General features: G+C 53.1%; 1 protein-coding gene across 1 annotated transcript; it reads left to right on the forward strand.

The window, feature by feature from the left end:
* Positions 1-1,979: 1,979 nt before the first annotated feature.
* On the forward strand, positions 1,980-14,879 carry SLC6A7 (solute carrier family 6 member 7; the record flags this gene model as incomplete). Its single annotated transcript, XM_083871455.1, has 14 exons — positions 1,980-2,012; positions 7,532-7,712; positions 8,350-8,481; positions 9,056-9,290; positions 9,777-9,915; positions 10,199-10,333; positions 10,983-11,086; positions 11,641-11,765; positions 12,140-12,252; positions 12,334-12,465; positions 12,790-12,889; positions 13,246-13,346; positions 13,541-13,708; positions 14,630-14,879. 14 exons carry the CDS (start codon positions 1,980-1,982, stop codon positions 14,843-14,845), a joined length of 1,914 nt encoding a protein of 637 aa, XP_083727581.1. The 3' UTR covers positions 14,846-14,879.
* Between the last annotated feature and the right edge of the window lie 2,623 nt (positions 14,880-17,502).

Genomic DNA, 17,502 nt, shown 5'->3' on the forward strand with positions numbered 1-17,502 from the left:
GTGGGACATCTACTCCTGGTGATCCCAGGCAATGAAGAGCTGCTGGTGCTACCATAGCAGCATCAGACAAACCAGAAAAGTGAGTTCCAGGTACAGAGCATCCCAGAAGAAATGGTATCAACATGGACATTTCAGGGTACCATCAGCTCTGGGTGTCTCCAATGAAAAATACTGCCCTGGGCACAAGAAGATGAGGCTATGAAGGCTGCCCAGGAATGGTCTGTGTAGAGATCAGTCCATGCTGGTGACAGGGGGCTGGGACAGCTGTATTAAGGTGGCACCAGGCTCTCCCCTCCCATGACATGGAGGTGGCCATGGGAAATCTCCCTTTAGGAGGATCCCAAGGGAAAAAGTCTAAAAAGGCTGATTCAGATTGCACTGGCATGAAAGGCAAACAAAGCATCCCTGCCCTGCATGAAGGCTGAGGTAGCAACAGTGCTTGGTGCAGCCCCTGGCCATCAGCCTGGCCAGCTCCAGGCTCAGCATTTCCAGCCAGCATCTGGGACAGGGAGAAGTAGTGGGCAAGTCCAAGGAAGGTAAAACCAGCCTGAATGAATTCTCAAAGATACTTTTATTTTTGAGGAAGCTGTGAGTGTGTGAAAAGAGATGTTTCTTGGGTTATGTAGTTTGGCTCTTTCCTCCTTTCCCAGGGAAATCCAGGTAAATATTAGTTCTGAAAGACCCACTGTGTAAATGCTGAGCCGTTTCATTGTGTTGGACTCCTGCAGAAATATGTCTTTATGCTGAGGACATCTTTCCTTTCAGGGAAAATTTTCAGAAGTGCTTAGAAGACTATATGAGCACAACTGCCATTAGATGTCCTGGAGATTTGCTTTTACATCAGGCAGGCTGGGTTCTCTCTGTTCCAGCCTGTCATTGTCCTCCTCATCCCCACTGCTGCCAACTCACCCTCAACCTCAGTAAAGCATCTGGGCAGAGGTCTGGCTCAGGTTGGAGCCTGTCGGGCATTTGCAAGGAAAAGGGGCACATCCAGTGTCAGAGCACTGGGCACAGTCCAGGGATGCAGTGATGGATATTATCATGGGAAAGAGGTACCACTGTGAGTCTGGAGCTGTCCTGGTCCCACACTGGCCCTGGGGCGTGTGGGGTTGTCCTTTCTCCCAGACACACGGGAGACATTTCCACCATAAAAGTGGGAGGAGAAGGCACAGACCAGCTCAGCCACCTCATTGGGAATTTGCCTGAGTATGAGGGTGAAAAGCCAGCATCTCCCTGGACATTGGGGCTCCAGTATCCCACTGCTGACTCAAACAGGGACATCTGGACCCTGGAGATGTGACCTGTGCTCCAGCACTGGGGCCATGATATGCTGGGCTCAGATGCTCACCCTGGGGACTGCCCAGGGTACTCTTGCTCTTTTTCTTGCCCTCAGAGTGGTGGGATATGTTGGTCTGACCCAAAGGGACTGATGGCTGTGGAGCATCCCCCTCCCCTGGACTGAGGGCTGGGCTCAGGCGTCATGGGGAACAATCACTTCTGATCTGCTGAAGCTCCAGATATGTCCTGCCACAGGGAAATCATCTCAGAGCCAGACAGGAAGGTGCTGTGGGCGTCTGGCATCCGCTGCCATCACTACATGGGGTGCTCAGTGGCAGAGTGACCCCAAAGTCAGGTCCTTCTCTAGGGACACCTGTTGCATTTGTGGCGTGTGAGGCAGCAGCTGTTCTCCCTCGCTGCCCGGGCTGTGGGGCTGAGGTCCCGGAGCCCCCCTTTCCCGTAAGGAGTGCTTTTGACAGACAGACCTCCCTCCTCCCTCCCTGCTCCGCACGCAGCCATCCTCCACTCAAGGCAAACCCTTCCTTCAGCCTCTCTCCTCACGTCCCCAGCTCTCCCCGGCAGCAGGTGGGTGTCCACCCCTCCGTGCCGGCCATTCCCCGCTCCCCCTTCGCCCTCCCCAGCGCCGGAGAGAGCGAGACGAAAAGTGTCGGAGCGGGGAGCGCATAGCAACAGGGTCTAGGATGCAGCAGGTTCGGCAGCAGCATCTCCGGAAGGTGAGAGCCGGGAGCGGGGACACCCCAGGGTTAGGAGCAGGGGACCGGTGACAGGTGACAGCCAGGAGCGAGGGTACCCCAGGGCCGGGAGAGGGGGCAAGGATAACCCCGGGCTGGGAGCGGGGGAGTCGTGCCTACCGCCCGCATCCCGTCCTCGGGAGCTTTCGTGGGCAGTCAACAGGGATTAGTGGGATATTGGGGAATCGTGTCCGTGCGCGGGGCCAAAGCGAGACCGTGGGCAGCGGGATGGGGCATTTCGTGCCCACCGCTCCTCCTGAGCAGAGGCACCGCTGCCCGCCCACCCCTCCCCTGGCAGCAGGTGCTGCCGCCGGTGGGTGACTCATGTTGTGTCTGGCCGGGCGCCGTGGGTGGCACCGGGGGCAGAGCTGGCAGAGCAGCCCGGCACCCCGAGGACGCTGCTCCAGCAGCCCCGGGACTGCCCGGGCTCGGGGTCCCTCCCGCGGGATGAGCACAGGGGGCTGCGCAGTGCTTTTCCCCCCGGCAGCTCGGATTGCCCCCTCATCCTCCTCCTGGGATTTAAAGGGGTGTGGGTGATGTGGGGTCAGCGGGGGGCTGAACTCTGGGTTCAGGGCACAGCTGGCAGGGCTACAAACGCTCTTTACATCCTGCTGGAAACCCTTTTTAACCCAGTTGTCAGGCTTTCCCATCCTAGGCTCCCCTCTGTTGCCACTTTGCTCTCACCAGTCTGAGTTCCCATTTCCCCCCATGTTGGGGACTGAATCCTTCCTCTGGGGACACAGTGGAGCAGAGTGGCAGGTTGGGGACTGAATCCTTTCTCTGGGGACATGGTGGAGCAGGGTGGCAGAGATGGTGTCAGCCACAAGTCCATCATGGGGATGTGCTGCTGCTGGATGGGTCAGCCTTTCCTGGAGCATCCCGGGCAGTGACCCAGGGCTGGGAGCCTCTTCAGCTACACCCTGTGCCAAGCCATACCCATCAAACACAGGGCAGGTTGACTCTGTTGAGATGAATGAAAACCCAGGAGAGTTTCATCCTTGCCAGGAAATTCCTAGGATATTGGGAAATGACGTAAAAACCCAGCAGTATCCTGGTGACAGCCAGCAAGCCCTGACAGCTTATTCCTTCACTCTTGTTTGTTTGGAGGCATTGTTTGGCTCTTCTCTTTCTTCCTTTTTACTACAAATTGCTTTTCCAGATGGCTTTGTGGATGCAAGATCCATTAAAAGTGGTCTTTGCCCCTTCCAATGCCTTTCTGAGTTACTTGATGCTGGTGACCCTCTTTAGCATTTATTCAGGAATTCATTTCGTCCCATGGTGATCAGTCGGGATGGAAAGCAGATGTCTCTGGAGTTATTTTCCCCATTCCCAGTGCTACTCAGAGCCCTCCATCCTTCATTACCCAAAAAATACTATTGCTGAGCTCCAGATGGAGGACCTGGTGCTCACAGCCCCCTTGGGACCACTGTGTCCAGTGCTGGCATTGGGCTTGCCTGGAGCTGGTGGTGGCTGATGAAGAGATGTGCCCATCCCCACTGCAGCACCCACCCAGGACCCTGACAACCTCCTCTTCCTCTCATTGTGGTCCACTTCCCATTGGTGAACTGGAGTTTTAAACCTTCTTACCAGACATATTTTAGACATGGAAATACCTCTTGATTTGAGAAAACCTTTCTCAGGCCCTAAGGATTTCAGGTTGGTTTTTGCATAATAGCATTTCCAGAAGAGCTGAGTGGTTGTTTTCATTTATTTGGTTATTTTCTTTGGGGTTTATTTGGTAGAAATGGACTAAATCCCACTGGAGCCAGTGGTGGGAGCCATGGTTCCTGCTGCCCCTTCCCATACCTGGCCAGGCTTCTGAGCAGCATCTTCCTACCTGAGCCACTGGTCTCCTCTGCCTGCCACAAATGCCCTCAAAACTTCCCCAGTGTTTTCAGATGAAAAATCACAAACATTTGTATTGTACCTGTGCATACTCCCTACACTTTGGACGTTGCTGTAATGAGTTTGCTTCAGCCTCAGCCTCTCCATCCTCCCTGTGCTGGCCCCACCATCCATCCATGCTCCTCTCATGGCATTGGCTGTGATCCTGGGCTGGGGTCACCCAAGGTCAGTTCAGCCCTTTAAGGGGCTCTTCCTCACCATAGCAGTGCTTTTTTTACTTCACTTTCTAAGTGATAGTACATTTGAATTAATTTTTATGCTTTTTTAAGATTTTTTTCTCTCAAAGATTAACAGGCAATTCAAACTAATCTGAAGTGACTCACACTTTAGAGACTCGCTGTGCTCAGATCCGCAGGGGAGAAATCTGGTGCTGGGTGGCATTTCTCTTGCTCAAAGGCTGTGAGCCACGCACAAAACACTGACAAAATAACCCCACAATGCCAGCTTGAATGGAGACAAAATAGGATGAAAACATACCTTTGATCTGGCTGGAGTTCATTCACTCAGATACAGCTGAGTTTTGGTTTAAGTAAATTGGTTTAGAGAAAATAATTAGCACGGAGCCATTTCCTTACAGACCTGAGCTCTTATCTTGGCAGAGACTAAAGTGCTTTTTCTTCTCAGTGACCTTTTGCTTTGCTGACTTCTTTGGGAGCATCTTTTGGTGAATAATGGAAAGTGATGCTGTGTTCAAAGAGGCCATGGTTGCCAAGGGAGCTGTTAGCCCCCATCTGTTTATAACTGTGAGATGGGAGCCCTGCTTGAAGGATGGCAGCTGATGGTGGAAAGCACTAGAGCAATACTGTAGCACTGGAGCACTTCAGCTGCTGCTAAAAAAGAGAATTCCTGTTATGACAGAGGCTGAAAGAGAGCATTAATCCTAAAAAAAACCCCTCTAGAGTTAAGCTGGTGTGTGAGATTTCCAGCAGTCAGAAGAAGGGAGGTATGCTTCCCTCTGTGATTTGGGACAAAAAGGGGCTGGAAGCCTTGAATATTGTGCTTTGTAATTAATTTCAAGTCAGGCAAATAGGCCAGTTTTTCTGTGATTTCTATGGAAGGGCTGAGATTTGGGGGAATTTTGAGCATTGCAGTCAGGGAGCTGCCTTTGTATGTGTTTTCCAGCAGCATCCCTGACCTGTATCTCCTCAGGTTGCCCAATGGGGACAACTGTCATTGTCCTTTGGGTTTGTCTCACACTGGAGTGGCCTCTGCTTTCTGCTCTGGGGTCCTAAATTTGAGCTGTAGAATTCTAGAAAAAGATATTAACAAGGGGGGCAGTCATTATTGAGACACAAGTGACAAACTACATCCCATGGCCCTTGAAATGGTGACTGGGATGGGGACCATTTATGGTTTGGAAAAGGCCCCATTGATTCCTTTCATTTCCTGTTGTTGCTTCTGTGTTGATTTCTGTGCTGCATCTCATGGACATGTAATGAGATCTTGCAGCTCTACCTGTGCCCTCCTGCAGGTGTTTAGGATTCAGACACAGATGCAGGAATTAGGCAACGGGATTTAATGATCTCCCAGCATCCCCGCTTGCTGGTTTTCTGTGATTCAAACCTGGAAAACAAGAGCTTCCCCAGCCTGTGTGATGGAGTGGGAAGCATTATTTTACAGGGGGAAGAGCCAAATGTGATGGCCCCTAACTAGCCGGGATCATTGTGAATACAGGTTTTAGCTGCTGAGACCTTTGGGAGGGAGTTCAGAGCAGCCTGTCCATCCCCTGCAAGCACAGACAGCTGTGGGTCACACACTGTGTGTGCTGGGCTAATTAGCAGGCAGGGCCATGGCCTGGAGGCGCTGCTAAACCACAAAGCTGTGAACAACTGCAGGAGGGCTGCCAGGTAGTGAGGGTTATATAGCAACAGTATTACATTTGGGTCATATTTTGACTTGTCAGCCTGTGGTTTTGTGACCTTTTTCTTCTGGCCCTTGCCTTGTGATTGTGGCATCCAGCAGGGATGGGCTTTTCACAGAGGATTTTGGTGTAACAGCTTTGCTGGAGCTATACATTTCAGGTTGGCTCTGGGAAGAGTTTGCCCTTATCTTGTCCCTCGAGGTGTTAGTGCACCAGGTGGGGATGGGGAGGAGTTTGCCTCTGTGTTTGGTGCTTTTGGGCTGCAAGCAGCATGTCTGCAGTGCCAGCAGCTGGGGGTTTGGGGTGCACCCTGTGCAGGGTGGGAGCTGGCAGCCCTCTCCTTCAGCATCATGGCTCGGTGTCTCCATGGGAACCAGCAGCAGGAGCATCCTCCAGTCCAGCAGGAGAGGAGAGGGACAGGGCTGCCACCTTCCCTGAGGCTGTGAAAGGGCAGCACTGAGCTCTGATCACCAGCCAGCTCTGGCCTCCTGGGGACTGGGGTCTGCTGCAGGCTCTGAGCACACTGGTACAGGAGATCTGCAACTCCTTATGGCTGAGCCCTCCAAACCCGGGTCCCTCTCTCTCAACCACATCCCATGGGTTTGTTCCCTACGATTATGGACAAGGACAGGGAGATGGCTGGTTTTTTTCTTGAGAGAGCCCAAGAAGAGAAGGTTCCCAAATGGGCTCCTCCTGCCCTGGTCCTTGTGCCCTGTCAGCAGGGACACCAGAATCCTCCTGTGCCTCAAAACAAGCATGATCAACTCCCATGCCAGGGGACAGCAACATATGGTGGCACAAGGACAGGATCCTCATTCCACCCCTTTGTGTTGCCTGGTTTTGCTGTGGGTTTATCTGTGATGGGATCTCACCTGGCAGCTGCTGGCTCAGGCTTTCAGCTCTGGACTCAGTGGGGATGCTTTCCCTGCTCTCCTGAGGTAAGAAAATTGAGGGAATTCAGACTGAACACCTCACTGCAAACCTGATGTACACCCATACAAACATGGAGGTGCCCTCCTGGTGCATCACCCCAACCTAAATGGATTGCAGGACTCACACTTCCACTTGCAGAGCTGAGGCAGTGGGTAGGAAGGGAATGGGTTAATTCCCTGCTTGTGCTACATTGATCCAGAGCACATTAGGAATTCTGGAAGGGGGTCTCTCATCTCTCAGCAGGAGTATCACTCGGAGTATCACTAAATTCCCACAGTGCAGGCTTTTGGCAGTTGGAAAAGTGTGAAAAATGCCTGGAGCAGTTAAAGGCAGCCAGCAGAGTGCCTGGCATGGCAGCACAGTGGGGCTGGGTGTCACAGTCCCTGGCACACCACAGTGCTTCTCCCTCTGTCCTCATGCCCATATTCTGCAGGAGATCCAGAAAGTTTATTGTGGCCCCCTGAAAGGGTGTCTTTGCAACCTGAGGTTGTGAGTTGGGTTCTGGTGAACCTTCCCAGAATGAACTGGGACATTCTTACCTTTCTCAGAGGAGCTTTGGCCATGTGGGATTGTTTTTATCCTTTATGTTTGCTCAGTGGCAGAGCAGGGCATTGACTGAGGGGAACAGAGAGCTGCTGGGACAGAGTGCTCCCAAGGGTCAAGTATCAGTCCTGTGGCTTGGGGTCACAAATTCACTGACAAATTCTTGGCACTTCTTCCCTCTCTCCCATTCTTCATTCTCTGTTTTTATTCCTTGCTCAATCCCTGTCTGCCCTCTCCCATACCCTGGCCCTTCACTCAGCCAGTGACACCAGATCTCCTGGTAAGCCCCAGCAGCCAGGATGGGGACCTGGGCTCCGAGTGCCCAGAAGACAGAGGGAACTGGACAGGGCGGCTGGATTTCCTCCTCTCCTGCATCGGATACTGCGTGGGCCTTGGAAACGTCTGGAGGTTCCCCTACAGGGCTTACACCAATGGAGGAGGTACTTGAGCATCCTTGGAGTCTCCCACCCACTTACCTGGGCTGATAGAATATCCCTGAAGAAACATCCCTTCTCCTTCCTGTGGCTGGAGAGTACCACTTGTTGTGGGGTGAAGCCTCCTCCTGCCCTCCCCATGCTTGTTTAGGGCTTTAACCACCTGTATTCATGAGTGGAAAGGACTTGCAAGCCCATTTCTGTATTCCTGGCCTTGGGCAAACCCCTGTCTCCTTGCTGAACCAAGCAGCAGCTCTCCTGGTGTCCTCCAGGACTCAGCAGGATCAGCAAACGCTTCCCAGCTATCAAAGGAAGGAATGAACCTTTTGCAATGCAAGGGTAATTCTGCAAAATGTTAGTTCGACTCCTCCTAGAGCAATAATAACTGGAGAATTTCATGGGGTCTGTGAAAGATTCCAAGTGAAAAGTGTTGGGAGCAGAGGGGAAGCACAGCACCAGGTGAATCACAGCCCCTTTCTCCTGCACTAACAGTGTGCTCTTGCTCCTCCCTGTCTTCCTGATTTTGATGTAGATCCCTCAGAGCCACACATATTGAATGAGCTTTATTCCCTGTCACAGTTGGGCTTTAAGTGTTTGTTCTGTATTACTGTCAGGATTTTTTTTTTTTTTTTTGTCCTTGCAGGAGCTTTCTTGGTTCCTTACTTCATCATGCTGGCCATCTGTGGGATCCCCATCTTCTTCATGGAGCTGTCACTTGGCCAGTTCTCCAGCCTAGGGCCCCTCGCTGTCTGGAAGATAAGCCCTCTCTTTAAAGGTGCGTGAGTGAAGTTCAGAGCCTCTGAGGGACCTCTGCAAGAGGTCTTTGATGACAGCATGCACCACCATGATCCTCAAAGCTCTTGTTAGAATCAAAAGAACCTGGGGGAAGATGTGGTAGGCTGGAATTTTGAGTTAGCTGTTTTAGTAGCTGCAGGATATGCATGAGGTTAGTCAGTCTTTGAGCAGTCTTTGGGCTCTGGATGGCATGACCAGCTCTAGAAATGGTATGCAGATTATTTAGCCATCTATTGTGCAAAATAAAGCATGAAAGCTAAGCAATATCTGTTAAAAACAAAGGTAAGCCTAAAGCATTAAAAAAAAAAAAAAGGTTCAAATGAAATACTTTTATTATTAATGTTAAGCTGGTGTAAAGTTTTTTATATGAGGCAATAGATCATCAACACAGAGAAGGCATGTCCAGATGTTATAATGGCAATAAGAGGCTCCCCCAGCAGGTGAACCTTGGACTGGTTGATCATTTGGCTGCTGAGGTGCAGTGTCTGACCCTGCTTTTGGATGTGCTTTGCCCTGCTCCAGCTCACTCCTTCTTTACCCTCTCCTTCCTTCAGGCGTTGGCATGGGCACGATCCTCATCGTCTCGTTGGTGGCCATTTACTACAATATGATCATTGCTTACGTTCTCTTCTACCTCTTTGCATCCCTCACAAGCGACTTGCCCTGGCAGCATTGTGGCAACTGGTGGAACACTGACCTGTGCCTGGACCACCACGTCATCAAGGCGGGGAACAACACCCTCCCCGTCAACATCAGCAACACCGTCAGCCCCAGCGAGGAGTACTGGAGGTAACGGGGTCAGCCCGGCCCAGCTGTGGGGAGGTGGGTGGTATCTCCTCAGGGAGAGGATGGGGATGAAGGGTGAAGGATCTGCACGTCTCACAGCACAGATGCTGCAGGAATCACTCATGGCTGGTGGTGTGGGTGCAGCGATGGGCTCGTGTGCTCAGCTTTGGGTGACAACTCAGTTTAGCCACTGAGGGGATGTGGGAGGTGTCCATGTTCTAGTGCTGCTTTGCTGGCCTGGAGATATGCTAGACTAAAATGCATCCCACGTCTGGAATGGCTGGGAATTTGCTCTCAAGATGCCAGGCATCCCTTCTAAGGTCTTTAATACATGGTGGAGAAATCACTCCAACTGTTCCTTGGCAAGGAGCTGCCAGTGCCTATGATTGTTGACAAGGTTGTTTTGCAGCAGAGGCATTTCTAGGGTCAGAGGGCCTCTGGAAGAAGGCAGCCCATGGCTGCTCACTAGCAGCTCTCCTTCCTCCCTAGCCGGTATGTCCTGCACATCCAAGGAAGCTCGGGGATTGGGGATCCTGGGAGGATTCGCTGGAACTTGTGTCTGTGCCTGCTCCTTTCTTGGACTATTGTTTATCTGTGCATCCTTAAGGGAGTCAAATCCTCTGGCAAGGTAAGGGCTGGCCGGTCTCCTCTGGAGGGGACCTATAGCAATGCTCACCAGTGCATGTGACTCTGTACCTCTGGGAAAGTGAAACCCACAAACAGCATCTGCTGGGTATAAGATATTTTGGGGATGCCTTGCACGCTCAGACACCAGCAGGGCTGACACACCGGCCCTGCTGCAGCCCAACGACCCCAGGGTGATGTGTCCCACCCTAGGAACAGGGCATGGGGGCAGCACTCACGCCGTGCTCTCATTCCCAGCTCTCCCAGCTGGCTCTGCTCTCTCACAGGTTGTGTATTTCACTGCCACCTTCCCATATCTCATCCTGGTGATGCTGCTCATTCGTGGCGTGACCCTGGAGGGGGCCTGGAAGGGGATCCAGTTTTACCTCACACCCCAGTTTGATCACTTGCTGTCTTCCAAGGTAAGTAGAATGTTGTGTAATTTGTTCAAGGCCCAAAAATGAACCTTCTCCTGCCACCTCCTGAATGCAACAGAGGCAGTTCCCTTACTCAGGTGTCTTTTCTGGCCACACCCTAACCTAAAGCTCTCTTGGTTGCTCCTAGAGCAAAAATCTTTGTCCCACACCTTGTCTGGGCCACTATTCCCATGTGTCCCCACCCCATGCTTGTGTTTATAGCTCTGCATAGATGGGATGGTACCAAGACTCTCCTGAGTACCAGGACCATGGGCAGGATCATCCCAGCCCCTGTGATGGGCTGATGGGTGCCCATAGTGGATTTGACTGTTTGTTGTTCTCAAGAAATCCCAGCAGGTGGAGTGATCAGCAGTGGTGGTCATCAAGAGACATCAAGAGACCACCAGTTTTACAAAGGCATTTAATGCTACACTGGGCTGGCCCTAAAACATTCTTATTAGCCCTTCCGTTAGGCAGCTGATCCACTATGAGTGCTGAGTGTTAACAAGGAAAGAGAAATACCCCATAGGCTGTGCGTGGTTGGAGTGCTGGGGAAGAAGTGCCCAGGGCTCTGGGGAAGCAGATTTCTAATGCCATCTTCCTCATGTGGAGGTTTCCAAACCGTTCTCTGCTCAGAACTGCTTCCTTCTCCCAGGTGTGGATCGAGGCAGCCCTGCAGATTTTCTACTCCCTTGGGGTGGGCTTTGGGGGCCTCCTCACCTTCGCCTCATACAACACTTTCCATCAGAATATCTACAGGTGGGAGTCACCTACTATCTTGTAAAAATTATGGGCTGGGGGGAGCCATGAAGACCTGAGCTGGTGGGTTCAAAGCCAGCAGAAGCACATGGTGCAGCACAGTCATCTTGCTTTGCTCCTTGCACTGAGGGGATACCTGGAAGTTTGTACAGGCTTGAGAGGAGCAGAGGGATCTGTGAGGAAAAATTCTCCTAAGGCAGAGCACACAGCTCAGAAGTTTTGGGTAGTAGGTGCTGAAAGCAGAGCATATTTGAGGCTGGAGTTGTGCATGTGTGCTCTGTCCCCAGTATCCAGCGTAGTTCACTGAAAGAGATGGGTGTTGGATGTTTGATCTGATCCCATCTACAGGGGATAGAAAGCTTTGGAGGAACCCCACAGTATTATCCATGAAATATATGCTCCTTTTGACCTTGGAAAGCACTTGCCATGAGAGGCCCTGAAGGGCAGTCTCTGGGTCACCTTACTGTGGCATCTGGGACTGGCAATGCCACCAGGCACTGGTGTGGGGTGGGAAGGAATGAGCATGTTCAGAGCATCTTCTTCCTTCTCTGTAGGGACACCTTTATAGTGACCCTGGGCAATGCCATCACCAGCATCCTGGCAGGCTTTGCCATCTTCTCCGTTTTGGGATACATGTCCCAGGAGCTTGGGGTCCCTGTTAACCAGGTAGCAAAAGCAGGTGAGGCCAAATGAAGATGCTTTCCCCTTCCCCCTCTGCCTGGGTGTGCTGAGGAGAGTACCTTCCAGGATGGAAGGCACCTGAGGGTGTCAGCATGAGTGATGAAGGTAGATGCTCAGCTGGCCAGGGGGAGGGAAGGGGCAGACAAGTTCCTGTGGTGTAAATATTGAGTAACAAATGATGTCTGATGAAGATCTGAGCAAGGAGCTGGCTGTTTCTCCACCCTCTGCCACAGGACCCTTCCTGCTTATCTTGCCAGAGTCCTGGCAAGTTTCTGCCATGATGCTGCTCTGCTGAGCTCTCCTCTCCTCCATCCCCCCCCATGCTCAGCTCTGTCACCACCTTTTCACCCTGCTGTCCTTTGCCTCCCCTAGGTCCTGGTCTGGCATTTGTGGTGTACCCCCAGGCCATGACAATGCTCCCCCTTTCTCCATTCTGGTCATTCCTGTTCTTCTTCATGCTGTTAACCTTGGGGCTGGACAGCCAGGTAAGGACAGAGCCCACGGACACAGCCGTGGACTCCAGGCAGCCTGAGGGCTCAGGGGACCCTCTCCTCCTGTGCATGCAGTTTGCATTTATGGAGACCATCGTTACGGCAGTGACAGATGAATTCCCCTACTACCTGCGGCCAAAGAAAGCTTCCTTCTCAGCTGTCATCTGCATCGCCCTCTTCCTCATGGGGCTCATCCTCACAACAGAGGTATGGGTGTGGGATGGAGGGATCCATTGTGGGGACCAACCAGGAACTCATTTTAGGGAGAATTTAGGACAGAGGACAAGTTTTCACATGTGTATTCATATCAGATAACCAAGTGAAAGAGAGACCAGCCCGAGTTTCCAGAAGGTGTGAGGGCCAAGGGGAGTGACACAGTGTTATTCCCATCTCTACACCAACCTCATAAGGAGATTGATGTCTCTTGAGACTGCTGTCCTCTCTGGGGTCCTCAAAACTTAGAGGACATGGGTGGAGGTTTATTGGGATGATGGTCCTGGAGATGCTGGCTTCTGTGCTTTGTCTCCACAGGGTGGGATGTACTGGCTGGTCCTACTGGATGACTACAGTGCTGGCTTTGGTCTCATGGTGGTGGTGATCACTACCTGCCTTGTGGTGACACGTGTCTATGGTAAGGGTGCCTGTCCCCATAGGGCACAGGGAAGGATGTGCTGTCTGTATGAAGAGAGGGATTTAGAGGGAGCAGTAGGGAAACCAACAGCCTCACAGTGGAGCATGAAACTCTGCTCCCACCACCTGTTTCTTCTTGGCTATCACTTGATTCACCTCTCCAAAGACACATTGTGGTGCTGAGCCTGGTCCTTCAGGCAGCACCAGCTGGGCCCCACTCCTGCATCTCCCAGATGGGTGGGAGGAGACTGCTGCAGAGGATACAAACTGCTGCTTGTGGTCAGTGCAGGGCAGCCTGGTACAGGAACAGGGCTCTGAGGGAAGGATCAAAGCTTCTCTGTCCCTTCTATCCTGCAGGCATGAAGAGGTTCTGCCGAGATATCCAAATGATGCTGGGATTCAAACCAGGGCCCTACTTCAGAGCTTGCTGGATGGTCCTATCCCCAGCAACAATGATGGTAACTGCTCAGCTTGAGCTGCTGGAAAACCACGGTGGTGCCAGTATCCCTGGGTGACCTCCCAGCACAATAAGTTACTCTGCTGGCATCTCCTGCCCCAGAGACCATCTTTCTGCTGGGAGGTGTCCATCATCTCCAGGCGTTTTTTGAGCATGAGACCTCTGAGATGACCTCACTTTCTTCCCATCCCACAGGCTCTGCTGGTGTATAACATTGTCAAGTATCAGCCTTCTGAGTATGGCAACTATCGTTTCCCCACCTGGGCAGAGGTCTTGGGCATCCTCATGGGAGTCCTCTCCTGCCTGATGATTCCCATGGGCATGGTGGTGGCTGTGCTCCAAGAAGAAGGGACTCTGTGGGAGGTAGGAGGTACTGGGGCCCCACACTTCTGGGGAGCACACCCCAGAAATATGAAGCAGTGAGCACAAGCCAAGTCAATATCCTCTGGAAGTTTCTGTGTCCTCTCTACTGGAAACATTCTGCCTTGCTGCTCATGGGGTGTGAGAGATGGCACATCCCAAAACATTTCCTGCAGTGCTGCTTCCCATGATGCCAGGCAGGTGCTGAGTAAAACTGCTGCCCAAGGGCAGCCCAGTGTGCATGCGCACTCCAAAACAAGCCTGCTGTGCCCTGTGAGGAAGAACATTGTCCCCAGCATGGGGCGGCCATGGGCACCTGGGACTTTGCACCCACTTGGCAGGATCAATGACACAGCAAAGCAGGCAGCTGCCAGCCTGTGCAGGCAGCCCAGATGGGATCCTGCACTGAAAGGCTCCTCCCAGGAGCAGGTTACAGAGCTGCTGGCTGCTCACAGCTTTCCCAGCCCTTCACTGCTCTCACCAGGTTGTTAAAAGCAGAGGAGCAGAGTTTGATGCCCTCTCCAGGTAGCAATCCCCTGCTGGAGCACTTGCTGGCTGTAACCTGGCTTGACACAGCATGGCCAGGAGCCACCTTGGCCAAGGCTAACCCCTTGTCTGAGTGGCTCTAACCCCACAGCACAGGGCTGTAGCCCTACAATAGTCCCTGGCTCCTGCAAGCCCTCACCACCAGCTCCCACACCCCATGACACCTTCCCAGCCCACAGCAAGACACTTAGACAAAACCACCTTCCCAAAAGGTTTCAGGATGAGCTTTTGACCCCATCCCATCCTCACTGGGGTTTTTTTCAGTCCCTGGGGGCTGGCAGGGCACTGGGAGCAGTGTGGGTGAGCTGAAGGGTGGGGTGCTGCCTGGGCAGTGGCAGGTGCAGGGTGCCTGTGCTCTCTCTGGCTGTTCCCTCACAGCGGGTGCAGCAGGCCAGCCGGCCGGCCATGGACTGGGGCCCATCCCTGGAGGAAAACCGCACCGGCGTGTACGTGGCCAGCCTGGCTGGCAGCCAGTCTCCCAAACCCCTGATGGTCCACATGAGGAAATACGGGGGCATCACCAGCTACGAGAACACAGCCATCGAGGTGGACCGCGAGATGGAGGAGGACGACGAGGAGGAGTCCATGATATGAGGGGACCCAGTGTCCCGTAGGCTGGGTGGGAGCTTACCTCCCATTTTGCACAGGTTGCACTGCAGCACTTCAGGACAGCTTGGGGGAGTCTTTTGAAGAGTAGTCAGGAGCTGCTGACCCTGCCAGGTTCCTCATCACCACCCTGGCCCTGCCAGGACAGAGCTGCTGCTTGTCCTGGTGCCCCCGATGTGTTTCTGTTCAGTGTGATAAACTGTGTGATGAGTCCATGTGTTCATGTGACAGTGTCTGGTTGAAGTATCAGGGCTGTTCCACTCCCACCCGCAGCCCCAGTCCTGCTGTCCCTTCTTAGGGATGTGCAGGGTGGAGGGATCTCCAGGCTGCAGGAGGTGAGGAGGAGGAGAAGGAGCTCCTGTGTATTGATCTGTTCTCTGTTTGTCTGTATTTGACTCCAATAACCCATAAACATGTGAGAGAATCTGTAACAGCCTCCATGCCCCGAGGACAGTGTGTGCCAGAGTGCTCTGATCCCATGGAGGTATTCCAGCAAAACCAGCACAAATCAGTGTCCTCCTAAAGCAATTTAACCTAATAAATGAGCAGTTAAAAACAAGTAGAAGAATAAAAGAAAAGGCTTTATAAACAAACCAGGCTGTAGATCCCCCAAGGACCTTGGTGGGTCAGGGTGGCTCTTCTCTGTGGAGCCTGGCAGGATTGGGGTGACTTGAAGGAAGGGGAGAGATGGTGTAACCTGTCCCTTATGTGTGCAGGAGGTCAGGGACAGGTTTCAGCTGGACCCAGCTGAAGGAAGACCTGTGTCTATTGCCAAGGGAGATCCAATATGTAGCCCTAGCCTTGAGTGCTGCTTTTCCCAGTGAAAGGAGAAGGGCTGGGTTTCAGTGTCTGTGTGTGATTTTGGGGTAGATCAGCCCATGTCCCACCTCCTGCCAACACTGCTGGCCTGAGGGTCTTGGTGAACTGGATGGGGCTGTTTGGACCTGATGCTGCCAGTCTCTATTGCCGGTGTCATATGTGCCTTCTGCCATGTGCCATCATCTCACCAGTAACAGTGCTGTGTGACACAGCCCCTGCCTGGGTTATATGGAGGGTCTTTGGCATGGAAGAAAGGCACATCTACAGGAGCTTCCAGGGCTTCCCATGCATATCTAGAGGGGAACACCTCCTCCTGGTATTTTTCTGCAAGTCTTTGTCCTGGTAAAAGACAAAACCATCGGGCAAACAGAAAAATTAGGGTTTATGTCTGGATTGTGGACATGGTCCTGGTACACCAGGTCCAGCACTGTGGCCTGAGACTGCAGGATGAATTCTGTCAGGCGGCTACAGTCTTCCTCTTTCCCTACAGTACAGGAGATTTAATTATTGCCTTTGCCCCTCCAAGAGTGTAGGATATGCTTTGATACACCTTGTCCTCCTGCCTGCTCACCTCCTCTTGTCCAGGGATGCTGAGCTCATTTCTGGATGGCTGTGCCCTTCCTTTCTCCTGCAGGACCACTGATGGCTTTCCCCATCCTCCTCACCATAACCCCAGTGGCTGCAGCCCGTAGGGGGCTGTGGGGGTCCTCCTGCTCCAGCTATTCCAGGCATGTGGGACTCCAGCCCCACAACTGTGAAGCTCCTTCAGCTGCTGGCCCCGGGTTAATCATTAGAGCCTGGCCATAAAAGCGTGGCTGATGGAAAGTTCAGGCCATGGCGGCTGGGGAGCGGGGAGGGCCTGCCATAAACATTTATGGCCCCAATGAATCCCTCGCTCTAACCTTGACACTATTTGCTGAGCAGGAGGCCTCAGGAGGTCACGGTGTTGCCCAGCCATCACTGTGGGTGCTGGCCAGGGAGCCCAGGCTGGGCTGGCCCCTGGAGGGGCACACACAGGGGTCTGTGTGGGGTGATGGACTCTGGTGTTTCATGATGTCACTGCTAGCAACAAAGTACCAGAAGAACCAGGAGAACCTGATGCCTTCCCACAGCATACAGTTAAAGCTGCTCTGGGCTGACCAAGATGGTCCAGTCTCTGCACTTTTCTCAACTTTTCCTACCTGCATGGTGTCCTACCATATTCCCCAAATCCTCGCTGTGGTTGTGGGATCTTCAGGGCTCTCCTTTGGCAGCTGCCATCACCCAGCACTGTGCTGCAGAGCCATGGGAGGGAAGGAGCCAAGGCTGTGCCAGGGATGTGGTTGGGAGGCCAAGGCTGGCAGTGAGGGAGGACACCAAGGGCAAAAGGCAGTGAGGCAGTGGCACATCCGGAGGACACGTGTCCTGCACCACGCGTGGCTGCCCAGGGGTGAGGGCGGGACGCGGCAGCGGGAACATTCCAGTGCTGACACCTGCCGGGGCCGGGGCAGATGGCAGGGACAGGGGGGCAAAGGGGCACCCTAGGGCCTGGGGTGGAGCAGGAACAGGAATGTGGCAGCCTGACTCCAGTGCCACTGAGGTACCGGCCCACCTGCATGAGCAAAGGCCACCAGGTGTCCCTGGGAGCCCTCCAAACCCTCCCTGGACTTGGCTGGAGGTCCTATGCCCCTCACCCTGTAGCATCAGCTTCCTCTAAACTGCCCAGTGGGCACACCCATCCCCATCTAGCTTGAACACCCGCTGAGGGCTCCCAGACACCTGCAGCCCCCAGAGCCCTGTTCCTGGGAAAAGGACTGGATTGCAATGAGCTGGATCTAGGCAGGACA

This window comes from Zosterops lateralis (genome assembly GCF_965231275.1).
Source record: "Zosterops lateralis genome assembly, chromosome: 14".
Lineage (NCBI taxonomy): Eukaryota > Metazoa > Chordata > Aves > Passeriformes > Zosteropidae > Zosterops > Zosterops lateralis.